Source organism: Parambassis ranga, chromosome 5, assembly GCF_900634625.1.
Source record: "Parambassis ranga chromosome 5, fParRan2.1, whole genome shotgun sequence".
Classification (NCBI taxonomy): Eukaryota; Metazoa; Chordata; class Actinopteri; family Ambassidae; genus Parambassis; species Parambassis ranga.
Window position 1 is genome coordinate 17,441,844 of NC_041026.1, and position 25,821 is coordinate 17,467,664.

The window sequence follows — 25,821 nt, forward strand, 5'->3', positions numbered from 1 at the left end:
TGAAACCGCAACGACTCACCCGTTGGCCCGGAGAGTCAAAAGAAGCCAGCTAGTCCTCAGGGAGGGACACACATTTTGGCTGGCTGTGGTCTCATACCCCTTCCCCATGTAATTGTAGGGTGCAGTTTACTTGGAGTTATTTTTTACTGCTTTTAAGAGTCAAGCAAAGCATACATTTAAATCCAGAGGAGGGAGACTTTATTATGGCTTTGCCTGACAGTTTGATGAGATCTATGTGTAGCCTTTCCAAATCTTCACAATATACTATTTTTAGTCATGTTTGCTTTTTTTTTTTAAATGAAACAGACAGGCAGCCTCATGTTTAAGCACGTCTGTGGCTTTAAATCCTTCTGCTCCATGAGATAATTTGCATGTCTCTTTTTATTGGTTGGTAGAAATCCAGTGCTCACTCTGTATTGGCTGTTTTCTTTTTTCCTTCCTCATTTCTTGCATGTGTGAGTCAGATCATGAGACTTGTGGTTTCATGACTGCACCAAACACAGAACTGTTGTTCAGTTGTAAATCAGGTAAGTTAGAGTTTCAAAAGTTGGTTGTTTGTTGGTTTTTCAAACTCTTATACTTTTTATCAACTGTAGCTGCAGAAAGGAAAAGTTGTTTTTACTTGGAAACATGTTTTTGAGGGTTAATTGTAGATTGAAACCTGTAAAAGAAAAACAAAGATCAGAGGTTTTTCTTTCTTTGCAGGGATGAAGCCTTTAAATCCTGTGAGACCGCTGCTGTGGCTGCTCTTGTGCCTGGTCCCCCTTGTTTCTGGCCAGCAGTTTGTAGCATCATCTTTCTCTGAGGTTCCTTTCCTCAGTATGTGGAACGCCCCAACTGCCAGCTGCCTCTCTCAGTATGGTGTTGACCTCGACCTGGGGGCGTTCAGCATCGTCCAGAACCAGAACCAAACCTTTATCGGTGAAAACATAACCATCTTTTATGCTGAAAAGCTTGGTTTGTACCCGAGGTACTCTGGCCGAGGAGAACCTGTTAACGGTGGGGTGCCACAGAACAGCAGCCTGGAGGAGCACCTCAGAGTCGCCAGTGACGATATCCGCTCCTACATCCCCGACAGGGATTTCCAAGGCCTGGCTGTGGTGGACTGGGAGAGCTGGAGACCTGTGTGGGAGAGAAACTGGGAAAGTAAGCAAGTGTACTGGGAGGGGTCAAAAGCATTAGTGAGGTCAAGGCATCCGGACTGGAGTCCTGCACAGGTAGAAGCTGCAGCTCGGGTGGAGTTTGAGGAGGTTGCAAGGAAATACATGGAAGAAACAATAAAACTGGGGCAGGAGGAACGACCAAAAGGTTTGTGGGGTTATTATGGTTTCCCCAACTGCTACAACTACTACAACCGCAAAATCACCAACTACACTGGGGAGTGTCCGGCCGTGGAGCTAAAGAGGAACAACGAGCTGTTCTGGCTGTGGAACGCCTCCTCTGCTCTGTATCCTGACATCTACCTCAGCCTGGAGCTGCGAGGCCTGGGCAGAGAAGTGCTCCTCTACACCCACCACCGTATCCTGGAAGCTATGAGAGTGGCGGCACAGGCGACCCCATCAGCACCACCTGTCTTCCCCTACGCTCGCATCGTCTACACCTACACCTTAGAGTTCCTCTCTCAGGTAAGTGTCAGGAGTTTAAACATCCTGCGATGGTTAGAAAAGTGTTTTGCTCACCTCTTGTGTGTGTGTCCTGCAGGAGCACCTGGTCTACACAGTGGGGGAGAGTGCTGCCGTAGGATCTGCAGGAGTGGTGCTCTGGGGTGACCACGCATTTTCCAAATCTAAGGTACAGTAACTAATCAATACATAGTATATAAAACATCATCAAATCATTTGAAGATGCTGTAGATGTGTTGAATGTAGCCAAAGATGCTAACACAAAGATAACCTTATGTGCTAACGATGAGTTTCCTGTCAATGTGGGCATGTAAGGCGTGTTGTGAATTTGTCACTGGATGTTGTTAGTAAAATAAGTGCCAGATTATATGTCCATCTATATTATGTTTACATTATGTTTTCCTTAGCTAACAGTTCGTGACAAGCACAGACATGTCTTGAACAATGGGTTTTTAGAGTTTCAGGGTATTTGCAGGACAGGTTCTCAGTTTGGTGAATGTGGGTTTAAAGAATGGGTCAGAATCTGTGGTCCTGTCCTAAAGGGGCAGCAAAGAAACATGTTTAACACAGATGCAGGACAGGACTGTGTACTGTCTCATCAGACTTTAAAATAAGTTTTTTGTGATGTCCTCTGTCATCCAGGCTACCTGTAATGCAGTGAAGTCCTACATCGATGACACCCTGGGTCCTTACCTGGTGAACGTCACAGCAGCAGCTGTTCTCTGCAGTCAGTCCATTTGCTCCTCTCAGGGACGCTGCCAGAGGAGGAACCTGAACTCAGCAGCCTACCTCCACCTGAACCCTGCAGCATGGAAGGTGCTGGCTGAGCAGAAACCAGAAGGAGGGAGGAACTACAGAGTTTCGGGCCAGATGTGGAGACATGAGGTAAAGCTGATGAAGTCTCAGTTTGACTGCAAGTGTTACCCAGGCTGGGGCGGCAGGGACTGCTCCACGCCAAGTCCAGAATGAGACTTTTCTTAAAGGAGGTAAGCCAGTGACAGTGATGGTCCAATAAGGAGGTTAACAACTCTATGTCTTCTTATAGACCAGTGTTATGAATAAATGTATTTTTTCAATGCATGCATTTTTTTCAAATAAGTTAGCAGAGGGCAGATTAGCAATGAAAGTGTTATAATAAACAAAGAATGTGTTTTTAATAGCATCAAATGCGTCACATCTTTTTATCAAATGACAAGTTCCAGACTTTATATGCAGCTTTAAAATCCACCTTCAATCAAACATGTGGCTTTGAGCTGCAAAATGATGCCAGTGCAGTTTGACATTAGATCTGCAGGAAGACGGGAAGCTTCTCCGTCCTCCCTTTTAATGTGAGTTAAACGTGCTTAAATAAATGGATGATCTGGAGCCTGATCATCTCATGACACGGTACAGTGAGTACATTTGCAGTCAGGAGGCAGTGCTTATCCCCACCCCTTTAAAATGTGTACCCATTTTGATGTTATTTGGAGGAGTATTTTGTTTTACTGTGTCACAGTGTTAAAACCTCACTATGTATCATGATGAAAGGGTTTTGCTGGCCAAAGATCACAGTGACCTCACTGAACAGTTTTGGCTGTGAATCAAGAATCATATGTTAATTAAGACAAAACTGCACACAAATACCTTATATGATAAAAACGGTCAAGTGATATCCAGAAAAAAGTCCAGCTTCAGTGTGACATCATGATGTTCTGTGAAAAACACTTCGAACTAGACTTTGCTCTGTTCCATGAATTCTAGTTTTTTAATATTTGCTTAGCAGGGGTCTGGCTGCACTCCACTGTCAGGAAATGCCTGAAAATCCTTCAAAATAAAATGCTGGAAATGTGCAAACAATAAATTGCACTCCGGGTAAAGGACTATTTTTTTTTTACACCAGACAAGGTGTGTTTGTTTTTAAAAAAGTTACACATTAACAATAGTAGGTGACTAATTTTTATTTTTATTTTTAAGTCTGAAACAGCCTGTTAAGGATTCAAGGAACTTTATTGTCATACCAGCTCACATTTACATGTTATGTTATGAAATTAGGTCTTAGGACCTGGTGTGTTGTGAGTGTGTGTCTGTGGTGGTGGGGAGTGTACAGAGCATGGCTAGAGTTTAGCAGAGTTTAGCAGCTTCAGCTATTTCTGCTGTTTCTTAGCCTGGTGGTCTTGCTCTGAATGCTCCTCAGCCTCCTGCATGAGGGGAGGAGTTAGAGGTGTCCATGTCATGCTCATTAGTAGATCTATATTATGGTCTGTTTTGTTTTTTAATCCTGTATATATAATACAGCAACACATAAAGAACTGAACTTTTTAAATTGTTTGTGCTGCTTATGGCCAGCAGGTGGAGCTGCTGGACAGATAACGGGATGAAAAGCACAAAGTAATAGACAAAATGAAAACACATTTGACTCGATGTGTCTGATTCTGATAAGTTCATGCAGTGACTCATGCAGCAGTCCATGCTGAATTAAACTCACCATAACAGAGGGCCTACAGGGAGCAGAGAGAGCCGAAGGTGACCTTGATTGATTTACGAGTGGCATGTACAATGTTGTCTTATCTGATAGCTCCCATGACTACAAACTGCCGTCATTGATAGTAATTTCCCTCCTCTGTCCCGGTGAGGCTCGGTGGACTTGAAGAACAGACTCCCATAAGGCCTTGCTGTTTCCTACTTCCGCCTTTATCGCAACAGGCTGGATTTGTGAGGAAATGAGGAGATAGATGCCTTTCTGAGAGTGGCACTGAGATGTTTGCACACTTTTTTTTACACATTATTTATTGTGAAACACAACAAGCACCTCGACTGTGTGTTTTTAAGAACCAAGGACGAACATTAATAACAGTTTTCAACATATTAATGGCAAAACAATTTTCTTCCATTTGGCAACCCAAAATTTACTTCTTGTCCCCAGGTGAGAGAGGAAATTATAGCTTAAAATCTGTTATTTTAATGATTAGCTGTATTCAAGTGTGTTCAAAATATAAATCAAATGAAAGCTGCAATAGTTGAATATTTCATCCGAGACACTGAACACGTCCAAAGCAGCCTTTTTAAATGCTATCACAAACTTCCACTGTGTGCGCATTAACAGAGGTATTTATCGACTTTGTCTCCTCTTCCTCCTCCTCTGCCCTCTGTCAGGTCTGCCAGGCCCTTCTATTTCTCTCTCTATCCTCTCATCTCTACATTTCTTCATTTTGCCGTCTCGCTCCGTCACCCCCCTCCATGGTCACGTCTCCCCCTTTGCCTGCTGCTCGGTCTACAGATCGCCTCGCTCGCTCTTGGTTTAATAACTATTTTGTCACGCTCTGCCTCTGTGTCCTTCAGAGGAGCCGACTCTCTGATCAGGTTTCTTAAAGATCTGATGCACCCTTGTTTACATGATTTATGTGTGTATGTGTCACCAGACGTTGTTGTGCAATAATCAGGCTTTTAAATGCAGACAGCTCGCCTTAAAAATATCACTTAAAGATGTCTGGGGGGAACTTCATGTATTTTTGTTATTTTTTTTTCTATACAATCAATCGGATCAGATGATGGAAATAAGTTATCATTATGAAGCTGCAACAGGTGGGCGGGCGGGTGGCTCTGCTGGGTAGAAGCCTGGAAAGGGAGGAGGCTGGGTCAGATGGATAGGTCAACAAAATGTATAGAATTCACCACAGAACGCCGCTGCTCGTTTCACTCTCACCACGCCATGCTTTACTACACCCATGATTAAATGAAGAAGACTGATGACGTTGAGACCTGAGTCAGTTTAAGAAAACCCTTACATGTTTGCACACTTCTTGAACCCCTGAACATCCTCACTCCCTGCCTGAAAGAAGTGACTGACATCGTATTACACTGTCTGTTCCTGCAGCTTAAACGAACACACACCACTGACCTCCCTTCAAACTGATGAGGCTGTGTGACCCCTTTGACACTGTGACTCGCAGGTGTGTTTTGTGGTGATGTGTGAGGGTGTATGAACAGCCATCACAGGGCTCTATATCAAATCAAAGGCAGCTGATTGTAAGAGAGTGCAGGCTGGAAAGTCATCTTCGCATCTCCATGTAAGCAAATGAAATCAGAGCATCGAATCAACGCAGGAAAAGAAAGGCGGTGTGGCGAGGTCACACTGTCCTATTTCCTAAGAGATGGAGCTCTGATATCGCTCCACTTTAGAGGCAGGCTTGTCAAATTTCTGCCTGGCCACATTCTGTGTTGGCCTGCTGATGGTGATCGATGTATTTGCACATAAATGAATGTAAAGGAAAAAAAGATCATAGAGCTGATCATTGTGTGTGTGTGTGTGTGTGTCACTGTGTGTTATTGCCAGTGAGGATTTGCTTTCTCTGCTGTATGCCTCCTGATGAGAGGTGACCTGACAGACTGTCACATGTGACTTATCGTGCAACGGGCAGCTCTCAGCCCCAACTCGCACCCCCACAAGACCCCATTAGAGCTCAGAGAATATCTTTTAAGAGGGAAAGGAAACTCGCATTCAGACACTTTACTCTACAAAGGTGGCTCCTGCCAAACTCACACAATAACCGCATGTGCCTCCGAGCCATTCAGGTGGAAAATTACACTGCCCAATCAATCACTAATAGAAAGTCTTTCCTCTGGTGGAAGCCAATCAAAAACTCACAATGTGCTTTCTCCTCCAAACAACGGCCAATCAGCTGCTCACAAAGCTTTTTCCCTGCCATGTTGATCCTGATCAAAATTTGAGCATTGTTTTCATGGACACATACTGATGACACCGGGTAGTCGTGAATGAATGGTGAGCATAAATTAACTGCATCTTAAAAAAGAGATTAACTGAAGAAGTGGAAGAAGAATAAGCATTTTTTTTCAACCCTGGTGCCCTCTCAGTTTGTAATTAATTCAAATGTGTTTTTTTTCTGCACGCATATAATCCATTTCAGCATTTTTCTCATTCATTTTATAGGATTTGATCAGGGCTCATTTGAATAAACATTTTGCTCCATATTAGTCTGGGTAATGAAGTGGATCTCAGAAGAAAAATGCTTTTGTTATGAGAGTAGAGACTGCCGCGGCACAAAGGAGTCTCACACTGGTCACCTCAGCAGGGAAATTGCTGATTGGATACTAGATTTAATCAGAATACCAACCATCATCTGCAACTTTTTAAAAAGTCTGAGCAGTGTTTTAGAAACAGGAAGTAGGGTCTTAGAGCTCATGGACATGGAACATTGTGTGGCAAAGTGTCCACATACTTTATCTCACTTTAGTTTTACTAATCTTCAGCAATCATTTTCCAAATGTGCTTTTTTGAATATATGTTAACCCTTTGTGTGTATCTTAGACTGGACTATTTCAGACTTATTCGCACCACTCTAGGTTGAGAGTAATGTTTTATTAAATACTGTTTTGGAAGGACCGTTCTGTGCTACTAAAACCAGGTCTTTTAAGAAATGCTTTTACCATTTTGGCAATCACTGACTGACCTGTAACACCCGCTGTGATCCAGGCATCGCTGGCCTCAGATATGGATGACTTGGAGCAGAGCCCTGCAGCCGGGCTCTAAAATTTGGTTGAAAGCTTTTGAGGCTGGTATAGTGTCATGGAGGTGGATATGGGGGTGTGTAGATATAGAGAGATACCAGTAACATCTAAGGGGGAAGATGTGAACAGAAAGATAAACAGCATCCTCAGTGTAAATGTTGATTTATATCTCTGGTTTGAATCAGTGCTGTAGGTGCACCTTACTACGCATGATTGGGCCACTTGGTAGCATTGTATTTCCCCATACACAGCAGAAAACTGAGCAGATGGTTTGTTTAGACGATAAATTGGTCAAATCTATCAATTTTTGAAATGCATTTTCTCGTCTGTGTCTCTTAGTGGCTGGAAAGCACAGAAAAATAAACAAAAGTAGTGTGGTTAGGCCATTTTATTTATCCAACCTTTTGGTACTTTGCTGCAATAGTTAGGCCTCTGTGAGTAGGCCCATTGTGAACATGGAAACCAGATGTATGTATCCAAAACATACTGTAATGTGTTGTAACAACAGTCTCCTTCCATTATGTGAAATATTCATGTAATGTCAGTTCAATCAGGAAAGACCAAGTTACGAGAACGTACAAATTCATTCGATTTAGTACAATAGAATGAGTTTTGGCGTTTAGACCCTGAAGTGACATCATCCGAGAAGGGGGAAGAAAAGGGAGGTGAAGCTATCTATCTATCCTGTGTGCACATCTGAACATATGCAGCTGCACTGTTGTACTTTTTCTGACATTTAACCATGTAGGCTTGTTTATACAGGTGTAATCCTGTTTGAAAAAACTGTGAGATAACGTTGTGCTGTAGCATGCTACCTGTGCAATGACGGCATTTTGTCTGTGCGGGATAGCCACATTTCATGCCTCCCTTGATGCCACTGGTTGCAATTGTTTACTGTGTGAATTTGATTTCTGTCAAGCTCTGTTTTAAATGTAATGCAGTTGTAGAACGCGACATTTAACCAGAATAAACCTGCAGTCAGCAGGACATAGCTGGCTAGCTAGCTGTTAGTAAAGGTTGAGTTTAGTTACATTGACAAGGGAACATTTCTTGTTCATTACTTATCAATTTTCCAATATGTATTTTACAAACAACCACCAGCATGTCCTTACAGTGAAGACATCAATTGATTTACTGTACCAACATCTGCTCAGCTGTGATGCTGACTCTGCTCCATGTGTTGCAGACAGTGCTGAGAGCACGATGGCATCTTTATCTCTATTATCTTCTAACACCTGATATACACAATGTATACACGGATACTAATACATCCTTGATATCATATGATCTGACATCTGTTAATGAGAACGCACGGCTCATTTACCGGTCTATGTGTGAATGTGTATTGCTGGGAGCAGTTACTATACACGTAATAAACACATGTGTACACTTCACATATGTGGAGCAAATGCAGCTGTAGAAATATACATTATTTACATTACATATATTGTATAGCATGAATTTTATAGCCATCTACATACTTTTGCTGAAAACAATATTTTTGCCCATCTTATACAGATCCAGACTATTAACATCCAATAAACAGAGTGCTGTAATTGTTTAACCAAAGCCTTGTGTCCACACGCTCAAGTGTACACAGGAGTCAGAGACGGTGAGAAAAAGTTTTGATATTTCTGTGGGAGTGAAATTAAACTGAAAGAGAGAAAAAAATAAATAAATACAAGACTCACCTTTCTAGACGCCATAATCTGTCTTACTTCTGATTTATAATGCACTGAAATGATTGTCTTCTTATCGCCTTTCTGATTTCAAAAAGTGAGCATGCCGTGCATTTTGATTGAAACATTTTCAGGGAAGGAGCAGGGAATAAACTTGTCTCTGGCAGAGACAAGAAGCTCAGATGTTAGTTTCAAAGATGATTTGACTTCTTTATGTTTATGAATAAGGTCAACAATGTGATGCAATAGTCATTTCCTGCCTCTGGAAAGCGTTCTGCTCCCTTCATGACCTCTGAACCCAAAATATATGAAGTGTGATTTAATGAGATTCACGACGTCTATCCTAATCGACTGTCTGCTTCCTCTATACTTTGATTCACCAACTGTTTCTCCTCATTCCATAACCTTTTGTTATTATAAACAGCAGAGTATGGGGGCCCCATGCACACACTCACGCAGCATGGAGGCGCTCACTGACATGAATTCAAGATTAGTCCACAGGAATCAGGGTTTGCTGGGTCTCAACAGAAATGTCATGGTGAGTCGTAACCTTTACTAGAGCACGTTATCTGCTCTGATAGCGTGGCTGGACCGGGACGGGGACCAATGCGATGCGATTGGATTTGAAAGGTCCCCATCCAAGTCATGCCCGCAGGCTATCTTGCCTCCACAATTGAGCAACACCAGCACTCCAGCGTGCCGCAAAGTTTCAAGGATGGGATCTGTCCCGCTGTATCTGCATCTCCCTGCCCCTTAATTAATCAGCTGTGGCTGAAGAATAGGAGCAGGGTCGTTCTGTGTTTGAGAGGAAAGTGATGTGAAGAAATGTGACAGAGAAAAGGAAATCTATACGATGTGTCTCAGCTGCTCCTTTTTTTGTATTTAAATAGTAGTAGAGTATGAGAGGGGCGGATTGGGAGCAGGAGATGGATGTTGTTGGTGTTATTAAATGCAGATCTGTTTGCAGTGAAGTGCTGACATGTGTATCTGTCACTGCGGCTCATGAGTTATGAAACTGACAATGCCAGCTCCTTGCTTAAACCACAGCGATCAGAGGATGTCCTTGATGTCAGCTCGGATAGACGAATGGAGATCTGCATTACATAAACCATGATACATTTACAAAAAGGCAGCTCCGGGGATTCTTCCGTCTTAAATATTTTCTTTGTCAAGCTGATGATGACAACAGGAGAGTAAAGTTTACTCAGCATTGCAAAAAATAATTTCCATGCATGTTCTGTTATCACTGTGACCTACTTTCAACTGCTTCAGCTTACTGTGTCTGAGGGGAGATTTGTCTTGCAGCCAGGTGAAACACAAAAACAAACAGGACGTTAAACAGCTGATGGTAATCTTGTCAAACTTTAACCCAGTATAGCTTGTTAGCATCAGCTAATAATCAACAAATGTCAATAATATATCTGCATCACGTGATGCATGGTTATGGTTATGTTGCCTCTATGTCATCCAATCACAGGGCCAATACAGCCGCAAATGTCAGAATAAGGAGGGTAGGTTAGGGATGGTAGTAGAACATAACAGACTTTCACTCAGGACTCTGAGGTTTGATTCGATTGTTTCATTTTCACCCAAAGCTCAGTTTCAGTTGCCATTTTCTGCTGCCAGCATGTAAAGCGAGAAATACTCACACACGTTCAGTTTACTAGGACTAAAATGTCGACCACATGTTTTGTGTTTGTGGTGAAGATGGGCAACATTAGTTCTGCAGTTAGTTGATTATAAATGACCGCATTGTTTTTTGGATTATTTGCAACATGTTATGTTACAATTTATATGGGATCCAAACATTTTTGCCATTTAGAGGACTGCCATGTAATTCATGGCAGTCTGGCCAAAAGTCATCACTCAGTGTAGACTGAAAGTAAAAATAACAACAACAATTGAAACCATGTTCATCTGAGTCCATCGATATTTACTGTATGTAAGACTCATAAACACTCTGTGACTCTGTCCAGAGGTAAGGAGCTCAGTGAGAGTGCGGAGTCTTTTTTTTTAAAAAATACTTGAGCCTGTAAATTACCTTCTGCTGAAAGGGGTGCAGCTCACCACACTGAATATCCTTTAAAAATTAAATTACACAAAATTACACACAAGCCGAAACTTCTTTCTCTGCTTTCTCTGAAGCAATTTCTTCTTCAGGTTTGATGACGTATTTTCTATTGAACAGAATAATAGACTAACCTGGCTGACTGTTGGCTGAGAAAGATTCCTTATTAATACAAGATGGTTTTGTTTTACAGAGAATTTGGCTGATTTGGAGGAGGGCTGGTCGTCAATGAGATTTCAGGCTAAATGTAAAGAGTGCCGTTTTTTATACTGTGACAGCCCAATGTGTGCAAACAAACAGGTTTTTGATTGATTTCCATAATATAGGTCTGCTGTGTGGTTGCTGGTCAAAAAGAGTGTGTGTCTGTGTGTGTGTGTGTGTGTGTGTGACACATTAGGGTTCAGGTTGGCATTTATGGCCACAGCAGGGGGCAGTAGTGAATAGTGTTTCTGCAGACAGACATGGTGACAAAGTCTGTACAAAGATGTCTGTTTCCTTTCAGGGCGAGGTCATGAGTCTGTGTGTTCTGGTGTGTGGTGAATGCTGGGACTCGTCTGTAGGGATAAAACCTGAGGGTAATGTGTGTTTACTGTACACTGTAGGTAACAGTAATATGGTAAAATACAGAGACATGTCCGCCTGTTGAAGCCAGATAGAATCTGATAGCAGAGGATTTAATCTTCCATCATTACTCATCCATCGTTGACTTCAATAATATGAGAAAATAAATATTAACTGCATATTTCCACTAGTAGATATTATAAGAACTTTTCTTTGTGCACTGCTTCTGATCCACATTTATTTCTCATGTATTATAGTGCGGACGAGGATTAAACCATCAGGTGGTCCCTGTGCTGTTTTTCATGGTCTTCTTGCCCCCCTGGTTTGCTTGAATCGCAGCTTTCAGTGCTTCAGTGGAGCAGTGTGGCTCTATGGGGTGACATTCGCTCAGCGCACTGTTGTTCTTGGGCGTTGCTAAACGGCGGCTCCTGGGTTGCTCAGCCACCGTCCAAATCCTCCTCCATTTCTGCACCTGTTTCCTAGACAACTGACATTTAAAGGGGCGGCTCTGGTTATTGACTGTTTGCCCTTGACCAGCACTCTGCTTGCACTTAAAAACTGTTTGGTTCAACCACCGAAGCTCTCTTTGCACACTGTCACTTCAGGGCAGTTGCTGTTGTAGCAGAAAACTGAGCGTCTCCTTTGGGTGGAGTAACATGGTCGATTGTTAAAAATTACACAGACGAGGCTTCATTTTGCCTTTTAATGCAAGAAAAGCTTTCCACTGAGAATGGATTTGAGTCATAGTTATGCTTAATGTGGGAAATCAGCCTAAATGAGGAGTGAAATGAGCAAACTCTGAAAGCTGTGCTGCCAAAGTCGGTTTGGCTGCGCAGTGCTTGTGTAGGTGTTAGCATAGATTCAGCTGAGTAACTGAATAACAGGTTTATGCAGACGCTGGCACCCCACAGTGCAACTGCCACACCACCAAATTAAAATTAAACCACCTAAGATGAATGTAGTGGGTAATGTTCACTCCTCCTCCTCCTCCTCTTCTTCCTCCTCCCCCTCTGGTGGAGTTCTTCTTTCATGTTATCAACACAGAGCCTGATGTCTCAATCTGGCAACCCATCTCCTCCTGATGATTATGGTGAAATTATTCACTAACAAGGAAAAGCAGTCAAGCAAATATGATGGGATTTCTCACCTTAGAATAGCAACACAGGTAATGTGTCTAAAACCTGACAGGGTGAAAGTTGCACTGAAATGATTACGGACACAGAAAAAAGATACACTATTCCAATGATAATGCCTATAGCATTAAAATCAATCTAATCTATTACACCGAGGTTCTTAGATGTCATGGTAGACAAAAGTAGCCAAAATATCTTATTATTACTGCTGCTAAAAAGAAACACGAGCTGACCAGTCACTTATCTTTCAGTCCCGACAGGGTTAAGTGTGGTTAAATTTTAACAAAGAACTATAAACTCATTTGCTGTTTCTTCTTCTTCTTCTTCTGAGGCTTTCAGCCTTCAAACAAAAGGCATGATGTGTATCCAGTGGCTCATAAATAAGTATTAAGTAGAACAGTCACTCAGCCATGGCCAGAGGCCTAATGTTTTTAGTTTGTCCGTTCATTCCAGCCTGACCTTAGCGGGAAAATGTGGAGTATTAGTGATTAAAGGGGCCAGTGTTCATTAACTTGTGGCTGTCTGTGGTCATGTTATTATAGCAATAAAAACTCTGTCATTTGGGTGAATGATTAGAAAGGGTTGGTTTTAAACATCTCCTAACCCTAAACAAACTATCTGGTCCAACAGGACTCAGAAACCCTGGCCCATCTGCCTGATGACTTCATCAGTCTTTCTAGTCTACTCAGTCAGCCAAAATATGTGTGTCATGTGTGTCATTCAGCTGACTTCCTCTGTTGTTTGTGTGTTGGTGCGTGTTGTCCATTCTAGTGACCTGAGAAATGGAAGCATGCAGCTGCTTCTGTTCTGCTCTTGGTCTGGTAGTGTGATGTTTTGTAGCAGTGGCACAAAGATGCTCTTATTCATTTCTAATCATGATGCTTCGCTAACATGTAAATGTGTGTGCGCTGTTATTTCTGTCTCATCACATAGGGAGGCTTGGTCGGGCTCTGGAACACATAGAATGGCACTTTTTTGACTGAACTGATGCAGCAGGATGATACTCAGCCATGTGTGTCACTACAGGGAGACTGACCAATCCTCTGTACATGTTTAGGGGTGTGTTGTTTCGAGAAATCTAAACGGAGGCGTGCATTCCTGAATTTAAGTTGTGCAATCCATGCATTAAATTTTCTGACTTGTCCCGTTTCAAAAAGTAGGATTACATAATTCCCTTTATGCTCCTCTCTCTCACACTGTGAAGCCAATCGGTTTTGCTTGCACAGAGAACAAAGAGAAGAGACGGTTTCCATTTTATTCTAGCTCTCTCTACAGAGGGAGTGTTAGATTTAAAGCGGTGTTAAACAGATTGGATTCACGCAGTAGATAGGACACCATTTATTTCTTGAACTTTTAACTCCCTGTAAAACGCCTGCAGGTGAAGCTATTTATAGCGTTTCAAAGCTCAGCACTATTTCAAACTTTGATTGTGTGATTCCGTTATATATTTACTTGCTGTTGCCATGGTAACCCTGTAGATTATTGCTCGTCTTCCTTCATTCAGTTTCTGGTTTCACAGCGAGGTCGTCAGACACAAAACATACACAGGAAGCACCCGTTTACTGACTCATGTCTTACAACACTTATTTACACATTTCCAATTACAGAAGGCAATTAGCCTGAAGCTGTATGAAAATTCATAGTGCAGTCATCACAAAGAGACCTGATAGGGTTAGTCACTTAATTCTGTCCCAGGTCTGAATAGTTGAGTTTAGTTGCTGCTTTGTGAGCTGTTTAAGCTAATGAGAGAAAAAACACCAATAAGGAGATCAAACAAACACATGCAGATGACAGAGCTGGATCATGAACTGCTATGATGCATCTGCTTAGATTATTGTTATCTTGATGTTTTCTTTGATGAGCACAGACCAAGCCTCTACCTGGTGGAGAAATATTTTAGCCTTTTTATTTTGCCTGTTAAAGAAGATCTGTACAAAATGTCATGTGCAGTTTCAATGTTCAGATCTTGTGCTGCCACGCGACATGCCAGGAAAGGTCATGCATATAACATTGTCATGGAGAAACGGCCATCAAGCAAAAAGATCCACCAAAAGAAAGAACACTTGATGCATATTCACTCCAACGTAAAAAAAAAAAAGAAAAAAGCTTTCAAGGTCACTAAGATCTTGAAGTTCCACTTTTCCTTCTCCTTCACTTAACACCACCTTCATTTCTTTGTTTTTTTTCTCTCTCCTCTTTCTGTCTCTTTTACTCTGCTCTGCCTGCATCGTCTCCCTGATCGGGCGGCAGACAGCGTGTAAGTGCTCTAACCCAGAGAAGTCTGCAGGAGCTCTTGTGATTGGCTGTGCTCTGCAGCACTGTTCACAATCGATTAAGGCACGGCGAGCTCCCGTTAACAGCTTTTCTCTGCTGCTCCTGTGGCTTTGATACTGTCACATAGACTCCAACTTCGACCTTAACCCTTCAACCGCTGTCCTCCTCTTTGTCTCTTTCACTCTCTCTCTTTATACTTTTACTTTCATTTTTAAAGCCCCAGACACCCTCATTCTGTTCCCACTCAAAAACATTTCTCACAGCTCTCACTCCGGGCTCTCTCCCTCTCTCTCTTTTTTCTTCTTCTCCCATGGAGTTCTTATTCCTCGGTCACTTAGAGCCTCTTCTCCCCTCGCTCACCTTGTGCTGTCATCTCAAATTTCAGTCACAATCCTGTCCTCAGGGAGAAAGAGCAAAATACAGAAAGAATAGGGAGGTAAGAGAGAGAGAGAGATCATCTTTAAATATAATCATGAAATGAGATGCCAAACATTAAAGGTGATCGTATGCATAATGCTGGGTTACTAAGGTGTGAGTAGTCACCTGTATGCAGAGCTGCTTAAGAATCATGTTTGAAGCAATGTTCAGTTCCAGTGCAGGGAGACAGGCAGGTGATAGGCAGCCCTTTAGGAATTCTGACACCCGTGTCGAAGCTGGCATGTTATCTCATACAGTTACTGTACCTACCTGCTTTTTTAAACCAAATCTTTAGTCTTCAGGGGCCCTGTGGAGAGCAACAGGAGACTGACGTGCAAATTTTAATCAAACTTAACAAATGTTTCAAAAGTTCCATGGCTTTGTTCCTGCTACAGATGAACAACTACAGATGAAGTTATATCTCCAAAAAACCCTCACAGTTTACTGCGATAGATTATAATGTCACGGTCACCCTTACCCTGAAACCCTCTTTGAGCTCAGTTAGCCGCTGTCTTCCAGACTGAAGTGCTCTTACAGTTAAGAGTATTAAGAGAGATGTGGATAACAAATTGCTGTCAGACCAGGTTATACAGTGTAAGTGTACAGCCGAGGCTATAGCACCATGGTCCCCCGGGTTCTTCTGCAGTATTCGGTCAATAGTGTCGCCCATTAGCTGCAGTTAGCTTTGACTTCAGACATAGTTATCTCCATTAGATGCTACAGTTTCACCATCTAAACGGGTTTAAACTCAAAACTCCAGTTTAAACAGATTATCCTTAATAGATAACCACTCAGGCACTCTGTAGAGGTCTTAATCACTTTTTGGCAGGTGGAAAACAACCATTTTCTAGGTTTATTGACCCTTTAAAGGGGTCTTCATTCATATAAAGGGGCTGGTTGGAGGATAATATGTTAAATATCACAGACAAGAATGATGTCAAGTAGTTTTGAGGCAGAAATAACCACTCAGGCACTCGTTTAAATCACTTTTTTGGCAGGTTGAAAACAACAATTTTTATATTTATTGACACTTTAAAGGTGTGTTAACAGGTACAGATGGGCTGGTTGGATGATAATCTGTTAAATATCACAGATAAGAATGACGTCAAGTAGTTGTAGGGGCCACAGTCACTTTTTGTCAGGTGGAAAACGTTTTTTATTGACTCTTAAAAGAGGTCTTCCTGTGTATAAAGGGGTTGGGTGAAGTATAATTTCTTATACCTGATAACCAAGAATGAATCAAGTCATTTGGAGATAGAAAGATAGATTCCTGTGACAGAAATCAGTTTTTGGCAGTTTTTGACGATCACTTTTTGGCACAACACTGGCATTGTAAGTGTGCAATGCGACCTTCTTCATCTTCCTCAGACTCTGGACTAAAAGCAGTCCAGCAGTACAGTTCTCTCTTAGTCTATATATAGATATATATATCTATATAGACTATATATAGATATATATAGACCAAGTTTGATTGTGAATGTGCTTTCAGCCTTTGCACTCTGTTTTGACTGCCTGTTGTCTTCTGCCTCGGTTTTCCTGCCTGTTTTAGTCTCTGTTTTTGTTGCCAGTAAACCTTCTTTTTCACCTCTGGTGTGGAAAATCCCGAGTGTCCTGCACATAGCCCAGATTCAAACTCCATCCAACACCTTTGAGACCAGTTGGGGCCAGTTGTGAGCCAAGCATCATCGGCTTTTGTAGCTAAATGGGAGAAAATCCCTGCAGCCAGTTTCCAGAATTATTTAGAGACTCTCCTCAGAGGAGAGGAGGTGAGAGAAGCATATTAAAGGTTTAGGAATAAATGTCTGAAGACCTTTAGCTTTGTAGTGATTTTATATTAACCCTCATGCGTTGTTCGGGACATTTTTGTCCTCTGAGAGAAATTTTTCTGTTTATTTTGGCCATAACTTTGTCAATATGTGGACAAATTGAATCATTTTTCCTCAATAAGCTTAATTTTACATAAATTTTGTTAATATGATTTTAAAATTTTTCATAGGTCAACGGTACACTGTGGGCAAATTTTACCCCCTAATGTGTTGTTCGGGGACAAAAACGTCCCCTAACTTTAACGGTTTTAAAAATATATTAGATAAATATTTTTTTGAAATTTTTTTGCATAGACCTTTTAATTAACTTCAGTTCTAATCAACAGTAGTGAAAAAATCATTTTCCCCCAGGATTTTAACCCTTTAATCACCAATTTTATAAGGGGTGGTGCTGAAAATTGAAAAAAAAAACACACAAAATGGCTCATTTTTAATAGAAAAGGTGAATGTGGACTGGATTCTTTTGAACCTTTATTACAGTCTTGGTCATGTCAAACATCAGTAAAAAAATTGACTTGATTGCATTATTAGTTTTTGCACAGCACTGGATTTTCTTTTTTTCTCCCTAATGTGTTGTTCGGGGACAAAAACGTCCCCTAACTTTAACGGTTTTAAAAATATATTAGATAAATATATTTTTGAATTTTTTTTGCATAGACCTTTTCATTAACTTCAGTTCTAATCAACAGTAGTGAAAAAATCATTTTCCCCCAGGATTTTAACCCTTTAATCACCAATTTTATAAGGGGTGGTGCTGAAAATTGAAAAAAAAAACACACAAAATGGCTCATTTTTAATAGAAAAGGTGAATGTGGACTGGATTCTTTTGAACCTTTATTACAGTCTTGGTCATGTCAAACATCAGTAAAAAAATTGACTTGATTGCATTATTAGTTTTTGCACAGCACTGGATTTTCTTTTTTTCTCCCATTTTGTCCCATAGACTTACATTATAAACACACTTTTTTTGACTGCACAGCCATGGCACTAAATAATCATGCATTCTTGATTGTTGGTGGTTTACCCTGTTGGTAGGAGGTAACATTTGTGATTTTTACAGTTAACAACTTAATTACCATATTAACCCTTTACCTGCAGGCCTGTGCTCATGTACTGTAGTTTCTGGCTTAAGTATATGGAGTTATAGGGAGTATTTTAGCACATAATTGTGTGTCTACACACTGTGTGTGTATGTTAGAGAGGAAGAGAGCCATTTGCACATTGTCAGGGAAGGAAAGTCAGGAAAATAAAGTTACTAAGTAAGTGAAGTGTACCTAATTCAGACGTACAACGGCAATGCATAAGCATGTAAAATGAAAACATCCAGGAGTTCTGGCGTTTTTTTTTTTTTTTTTAGCTTTCGGAAAACACGTCCTCCAGTAGAGTGACTTTACTTTTAGGTTAGTGTCTCAGTTGAGATCACTGAATTAGTCTAAGTGAGGTCTAAGTGCCCCTTTTCCATGGTGTGTTGCGCTCCACACGACCATACGTACATGTGCATGTTACTAAATAGACACCATAGATAGATAACTTGATAACATAATAAATAATCATTGACTAACCAAATCTAATCTACAGTTTAGTCCCCTACTAAAATTAGTATTAAAAGTAGTTTAGTAAAGTAAAGTAAAGTAAATTTGTTGCAGCCCTAAAAGTAAGTGCCGGGCCCTTTGATGCTGAGAGGTTCAGACTAAACAAAACAAAAACACTAGTGGACTTGCATGCATCCTCCTGGTCATTTAATGGTGACAAGAGCAGCAAGCAGCATGAAGAGAGGATTCACCTGTGCATGAGTGAAGGATTCACTTGTGAACGAATGAAGGATTCACTTGTGAACAAGTGACGGATCTACTTGTGCAGCCTTCACAGCTTCACAGCCTGGCCCTTCATAGAGCCAGGCTGCACAATCATTTCCAGAGATTGTGCACAAGTGAATCCTCTCTTCATGTTGCTTTCTGCTCTTCTCACCATCAAATGACCACAAGGTCACATGTAAGACCACTTGCCTTTTTGTTTTGTTTAGTCTGCACCTGTAGACATCAAAGGGCCACACGTGCATAGCAACACTTTCTTTGTTTTTGTTTACTATGAAGACTCTGTGGTTGTGTGTACTCACAGACAACAAGATCAGTGTGCAAATGGCTCTCTTCCTCTCTAACATACACACACAGTGTGTAGACACACAATTATGTGCTAAAATAATCCCTATAACTCCATATACAAGCCAGAAACTACACTACATGAGCACAGGCCTGCAGGTAAAGGGTTAATATGGTAATTAAGTTGTTAACTGTAAAAATCACAAATTTTACCTCCTACCAACAGGGTAAACCACCAACAATCAAGAATGCATGATTATGTAGTGCCATGGCTGTGCAGTCAAAAAAAGTGTGTTTATAATGTAAGTCTATGGGACAAAATGGGAGAAAAAAAGAAAATCCAGTGCTGTGCAAAAACTAATAATGCAATAAAGTCAATTTTTTTACTGATGTTTGACATGACCAAGACTGTAATAAAGGTTCAAAAGAATCCAGTCCACATTCACCTTTTCTATTAAAAATGAGCCATTTTGTGTGTTTTTTTTTCAATTTTCAGCACCACCCCTTATAAAATTGGTGATTAAAGGGTTAAAATCCTGGGGGAAAATGATTTTTTCACTACTGTTGATTAGAACTGAAGTTAATTAAAAGGTCTATGCAAAAAAATTTCAAAAAAATATTTATCTAATATATTTTTAAAACCGTTAAAGTTAGGGGACGTTTTTGTCCCCGAACAACACATTAGGGAGAAAAAAAGAAAATCCAGTGCTGTGCAAAAACTAATAATGCAATCAAGTCAATTTTTTTACTGATGTTTGACATGACCAAGACTGTAATAAAGGTTCAAAAGAATCCAGTCCACATTCACCTTTTCTATTAAAAATGAGCCATTTTGTGTGTTTTTTTTTTCAATTTTCAGCACCACCCCTTATAAAATTGGTGATTAAAGGGTTAAAATCCTGGGGGAAAATGATTTTTTCACTACTGTTGATTAGAACTGAAGTTAATGAAAAGGTCTATGCAAAAAAAATTCAAAAATATATTTATCTAATATATTTTTAAAACCGTTAAAGTTAGGGGACGTTTTTGTCCCCGAACAACACATTAGGGAGAAAAAAAGAAAATCCAGTGCTGTGCAAAAACTAATAATGCAATCAAGTCAATTTTTTTACTGATGTTTGACATGACCAAGACTGTAATAAAGGTTCAAAAGAATCCAGTCCACATTCACCTTTTCTATTAAAAATGAGCCATTTTGTGTTTTTTTTTTTCAATTTTCAGCACCACCCCTTATAAAATTGGTGATTAAAGGGTTAAAATCCTGGGGGAAAATGATTTTTTCACTACTGTTGATTAGAACTGAAGTTAATGAAAAGGTCTATGCAAAAAAAATTCAAAAATATATTTATCTAATATATTTTTAAAACCGTTAAAGTTAGGGGACGTTTTTGTCCCCGAACAACACATTAGGGAGAAAAAAAGAAAATCCAGTGCTGTGCAAAAACTAATAATGCAATCAAGTCAATTTTTTTACTGATGTTTGACATGACCAAGACTGTAATAAAGGTTCAAAAGAATCCAGTCCACATTCACCTTTTCTATTAAAAATGAGCCATTTTGTGTTTTTTTTTTTCAATTTTCAGCACCACCCCTTATAAAATTGGTGATTAAAGGGTTAAAATCCTGGGGGAAAATGATTTTTTCACTACTGTTGATTAGAACTGAAGTTAATTAAAAGGTCTATGCAAAAAAATTTCAAAAAAATATTTATCTAATATATTTTTAAAACCGTTAAAGTTAGGGGACGTTTTTGTCCCCGAACAACACATTAGGGTAGTGTTTGCGAACAATGCATGAGGGTTAAAGACATCACCAAATGTCTTTTCACAGTTTTTTTTATTGATTACCCTAAAGATCTACCTTTCATTACATTACATTGTGTTGTTACTGCCTGTCTTTATATATGTTGCCAAATCATTCAAAGAAACTGTGAGCAGCACTATCTGACAATAAAAATACATAGACAAAAACAGACTAAAGGTGGGCAGCCATTTTGTCAGTTTAGGTGGAGAGCAGAGCACAGAGAGTGTGTGTTTAAATATAGGATAGTTAAGGAACTAAATAAGGAACGTTTGAAGACATGGGCATCCTGCTGTGTGCAGAGTCTGCTTCAACCACTTCAAGAGCTTTTTCCCCAGGGAGGTCCATGGACACAGTGGTAACACTGGTAAAGCATGGTGAAGAAGAGAGCCTGGAAGATGACCTCATGTCATCACCACACAGGAAACTGCTGACAAGATCTTTCACATGATCAGCTGCTACCACACACTGAAGTCTCGCCTCAGAGCCAGGGGTCTCCCAGTAAAGCTTCCCAATGATGTTCACAACAAATTCCAAATGACTGAAGTGACAGCTCACAGATTCAACTTAATGTGTCAAGGCACGGTTGGATATTTTTCAGTAGCTCCAGAGAGGTTTCTCCACAAACTCTAACAGAAAGTAGTAAAGTAAAGGGGAAAATATCTGAACTCCTAAGAGAGCAAAATAAATAAGGTCTGCATCCACTTGATGGTTTTTGTTTTGGGCGGCTAAGGGATGATCTGGCCTCACCTTTTTTCCCAGAAGACGGTCAGCTGTCAACATTTTGACCATTATGATGACATCACTGCTGCTGCGGACCACTGATGGTCTAAGATCTCAACATCTACCAAAAAAAAAGAAAAGAAAAGAAATCAGCTCCATGATTGCTGAACCAATTGTGTAAAACGGAGGAGCAGCAAAATGGACCTTCTGGCAACAGACTACAAACTACTCAATAATCTCATAGAACGATACAACGTGGTCTTAAAACTGGACGTCATGTGTAAGAAGGATTTCAAATTTTATGCTGGACTTTTTAGGGACCTGATGAAAGGAAGTTACTATGAGATAAACATAGGACAGTGCTCTGTGGATTTCCTGTCAGTGCTGCTGCCTCTGTCTGCTGGTGATGAAAGAGAAATCAGTATATTTAAAAATGAGCAGAAATATAATTCATACTAAACTATGACCAAAAATTTCCAGCTTTTTGTGAGGCTGTTCTTGTAGAAGCTAGCAATGGAAGACATCACTGCCTGAAGGAAATGATGTGTTTTCTTTTCCAGCCATGGTTCTTATTGTGAGAAGGCAGTGAACCATTCCCTCTGAAACATAAAAGATGTGCAGTGAGAGAGGCCAATGGCTCGATCGGCCCAGACAGACTGTTCTTTTCTTTTCCCTTTTTTCTATTTTCTCTATTGTGGCTCACAGAAAAAAGCTTTAAGTGGCATTTAACGCTCCTGTTCTGTACTGCACACATGCCCTACGGCACTCTATTTTTTTTCTCTATGTATATCTGAACATTCCTGTGTCCCACATATTTGTCCATTCTGGTATGACTCTATTTAATAAGGTGGGGTGCGACCAAATATTCTAGGCTCATGGTTTCCCAACTAGCCCCCTCTGGAGCTTCACAAAGGGTGACAGTTCGACCTCTTTGAGGCAGGCTGTACTTCACTTCCAGTCTTCACTATTCACTTTTAGTTTTTTTCAACTTTTAATCCAAAAAACATACACAAAAAATAACATCTGATAAACCTTCAGGATTGTTTTGTTTGTTGAAGCAGAATATTTTCAACTTTTTTATTGTGTTTTTTCAGTGCCACATTAGAGTTAAGAGTTCCAGTGTTGAGTTTAGTGTCACGGCGTGTGTGTTTTACCTTGAATGCATTTCAGAGAGAGGCTGAAAGATCCGATGCCACACTTCATGTCACGCTTTCTCTTTTTATTATCATCTCATCATTGCCAAGATTAGAATAGTTTCTGCAGCTTCCTGCTGCGTTGCCATGACTTAACTGTCACAGAAGATGCACAGGATTACAGAGAAGCCCTGTGTGTGTGTGTGTACACGTGTGTGTTTGTGGGCGACAGAAGATGAAGATCTCAATTGCAGAATAAAACTGGACAATCAACCTGTCGACATCTGATGTGTGCCACAAAGTCCTCTGGGTGGTGTAGTTTGCACTGCTCTCTGCTGGCTAACTGGCTGTAATGGCAGGTGCCATATGTAACGGAGGGATGACGATGTGGCGTCCTCCGTGCGGACTTGACCTCCAGAGCCTCGGCTCATCGCGTTTGTTTGGAGATGGATCTTGTTGGGACCTTGCTGTTGTATGGTGTCCCCTGCCTGGCTTCTGTCTCCTCAGAGCTGTAATCACAGTAGACTGCATGTCACAGCGCCCTGCTCTAATTGGCCTGTCACTCTCGGTGTGCTGGGGGGAGGAGGGGCTGGCCTTTGTGGGGCTGCCATGGCGACTGGGCCATTTAATGAGAACGAGCACGCTGTGACTAATGACATCCCTGAGCCCATCGGATATACTGCAAATGGACAATTTGCCGCATCACTCACACACTCGCACAACAATACACAAAGCTGCACACACCTCTGCTTGGTCAGACCTCATTGAATAGAAGACAGTTTCCCCTTCTGCCTTTTTTTAACATGAATCAATATGTGACAAGTGGACTTCAGTTGTAACGCTGAGGCGATCATCCATTCCCATCAGCTTTTAAACCTGAATAGTTTTACCTAATAAGGCCCCCGTTAATATTATGTGGAGATATTAACTATAGTTTAAAACACTCATTAACCATTAGGTGGGTCATTGCTCAGGAGACCTTAATAGGAGCCATAAGGCGAATCATCCATAACAGGAATATGGATTGGAGGCGAGGCGTGATAACAGTCGACCATGTTCTAGGGAAAGACAAAAAGAGACATTTACTTGATCATCTTCCATTTCTTCCCATCATCCTGTTTATCGGTCCATTAGTGACCAAGTGACAGCATAAAATGCGTAGACATCTATCAAGTATATGACTTCCTGAGCTGGACTGCAACCTGTCATGCAACATGTTTTGATTTCTCCAAAGGGAAATGGCATGGATGAGTAACAGCCATTCACCAGGTTTAGGGTCACAATGCAGTCAGGTTTACAAGTGTAGCACAGTTCAATAGCTGCAGCACCAGAAGCTGAAGTGGTGGAAGAGATGTTTCTTTTCTTGCTGCTACACGTGTGTCTGTTGTATTAATGCAGGTGTGATATACGCAAAAAACTGACAAGCCTTTAGTCAGTATGTCGACAACAAGGGAAGCACCAGAGCGCTGCCATGTTCTCTCACAGAAAAGAAAAAATACAACAGCGACACAAAAAAAACTGCATGCATGGTTGTTTGGCTGAGAAAGGTTTTGTTGAGGGACACATGTGGGTACATAAGATAAGATAAGATAAAACTTTATTAATCCGGAAATTCTTGTGCCAGGGGTATCAAGTTACATTAAATGCAGTTAAGTACAGAGTATAAGAGTATAAGAGTCACTATAATCCAAAATAAGAGTACAGTATGCAGTATGAGCACAATATATGATACATGGATACAAATATGGAGATGTAAGGTGCTAAGTAAACATAAATATAGACAAGTGGAGGGAATGACAGTGATGCCTGACATGATTATCTAGCGCTTCTCCCTACAGAAAGGGGAGGAGTTATACAGTCTGATGGCCACTGGCAGGAAGGACCTCCTGTGGCGTTCTGTGCTGCTCCTCGGTAGTCTCAGTCTACCGCTGAATGTGCTCCTGTAGTACAGCAGTGTGTCGTGCAGGGGGTGAAACGTGTTGTTACGAATACTGAGGAGTATCCTCCTCTCTGTCACCTCCACCACAGACTCCAGCTCCACTCCCAGTACCGAGCCAGCCTTCCTAATGAGCTTGTTGAGTCTGTTGGTGTCGGCCGTCTTCATCCTGCAGCAGAAATGTCATCCCTGTTTGTCAGTGGTTAAATTAACTTGCTCGCAGGATTGCTGGCTTTCCGTCCCACACTGACCCAAACAGTTTATTGTTTATTGCACCAGGCTGTAAATGTGCTTGTTTCTGCTGTACAGTTTTACATGGAGCTCTGTGGGGATTGACTCACTTTTGAAGCCAAGTGGCCACTCGAGGAACTGCAGGTTTTGGTGGTGTTTCAGCCTGAGACGCTGCTGCTTGGTTCACTGCCTCACCCCTTCAGGAGACTAACAGCAGGTCCTGAGTCTGTTAAATCCAATGGCATAGGTAAATATGAGACATTTACTGAGCTAATCACTAAAATAACATTCATGAGCTTATTTGTTGCAGCCCACATTCAGCCAACGCCCTTGTTAGCTAATTTTGTGGTTGCAAATTACAGTTGTCAGCTGTGTAAATAACTGATGCTATCAACAACCCATCTGCATTTTAATCCATCTACATTATGATAACATCTACAGGCTGCCCACTTGGGAGACAGGAAGTGGATATTATAACATTAGCGAGGTCTGTAAGAGTGTCCCATGGTCTTCCTTTGAATGCAGGCCAGCTAACACTGCTAATAGCACTGCCAGAAAAAAATCCTGCAGCCTCTCTTATCCTGCTGCCTCCTCTTCCTCATTTCTAAATGTTACTGGTGTCTCTTCATTGGTTTTTAACATGCTTCTTTGCCCACTAAAACAAACTAAACAGTAATTTAGTTAAGTAAATACATCTTGAACATTGTGGCAATAACATATTTGACTCGATCAACTAGACAATGAGACACACAGAAGCCAAATAATTGACCGGATTTCATACGTGAAATTGTTAGGGAGCAGTGTCCTCATCTAG

General features: G+C 40.9%; 1 protein-coding gene and 1 long non-coding RNA gene across 2 annotated transcripts; one reads left to right on the forward strand and one right to left on the reverse strand.

Annotated features, from left to right (window-relative positions):
- Positions 1-187: 187 nt before the first annotated feature.
- On the reverse strand, positions 188-3,367 carry LOC114435962 (uncharacterized). Its single transcript, XR_003670666.1, has 4 exons — positions 3,246-3,367; positions 2,316-2,598; positions 1,680-1,786; positions 188-1,122 (listed from the first exon to the last, which is right to left on the reverse strand). It is a non-coding gene; the product is annotated as an uncharacterized LOC114435962 (long non-coding RNA).
- Positions 411-3,921, forward strand: hyal1 (hyaluronidase 1). The gene is made up of 4 exons (XM_028405952.1): positions 411-527; positions 706-1,625; positions 1,702-1,791; positions 2,265-3,921. The coding sequence occupies exons 1-4, from the start codon at positions 452-454 to the stop codon at positions 2,589-2,591; spliced, it is 1,413 nt and encodes a 470-aa protein (XP_028261753.1). The 5' UTR covers positions 411-451; the 3' UTR covers positions 2,592-3,921.
- Positions 3,922-25,821: the final 21,900 nt, after the last annotated feature.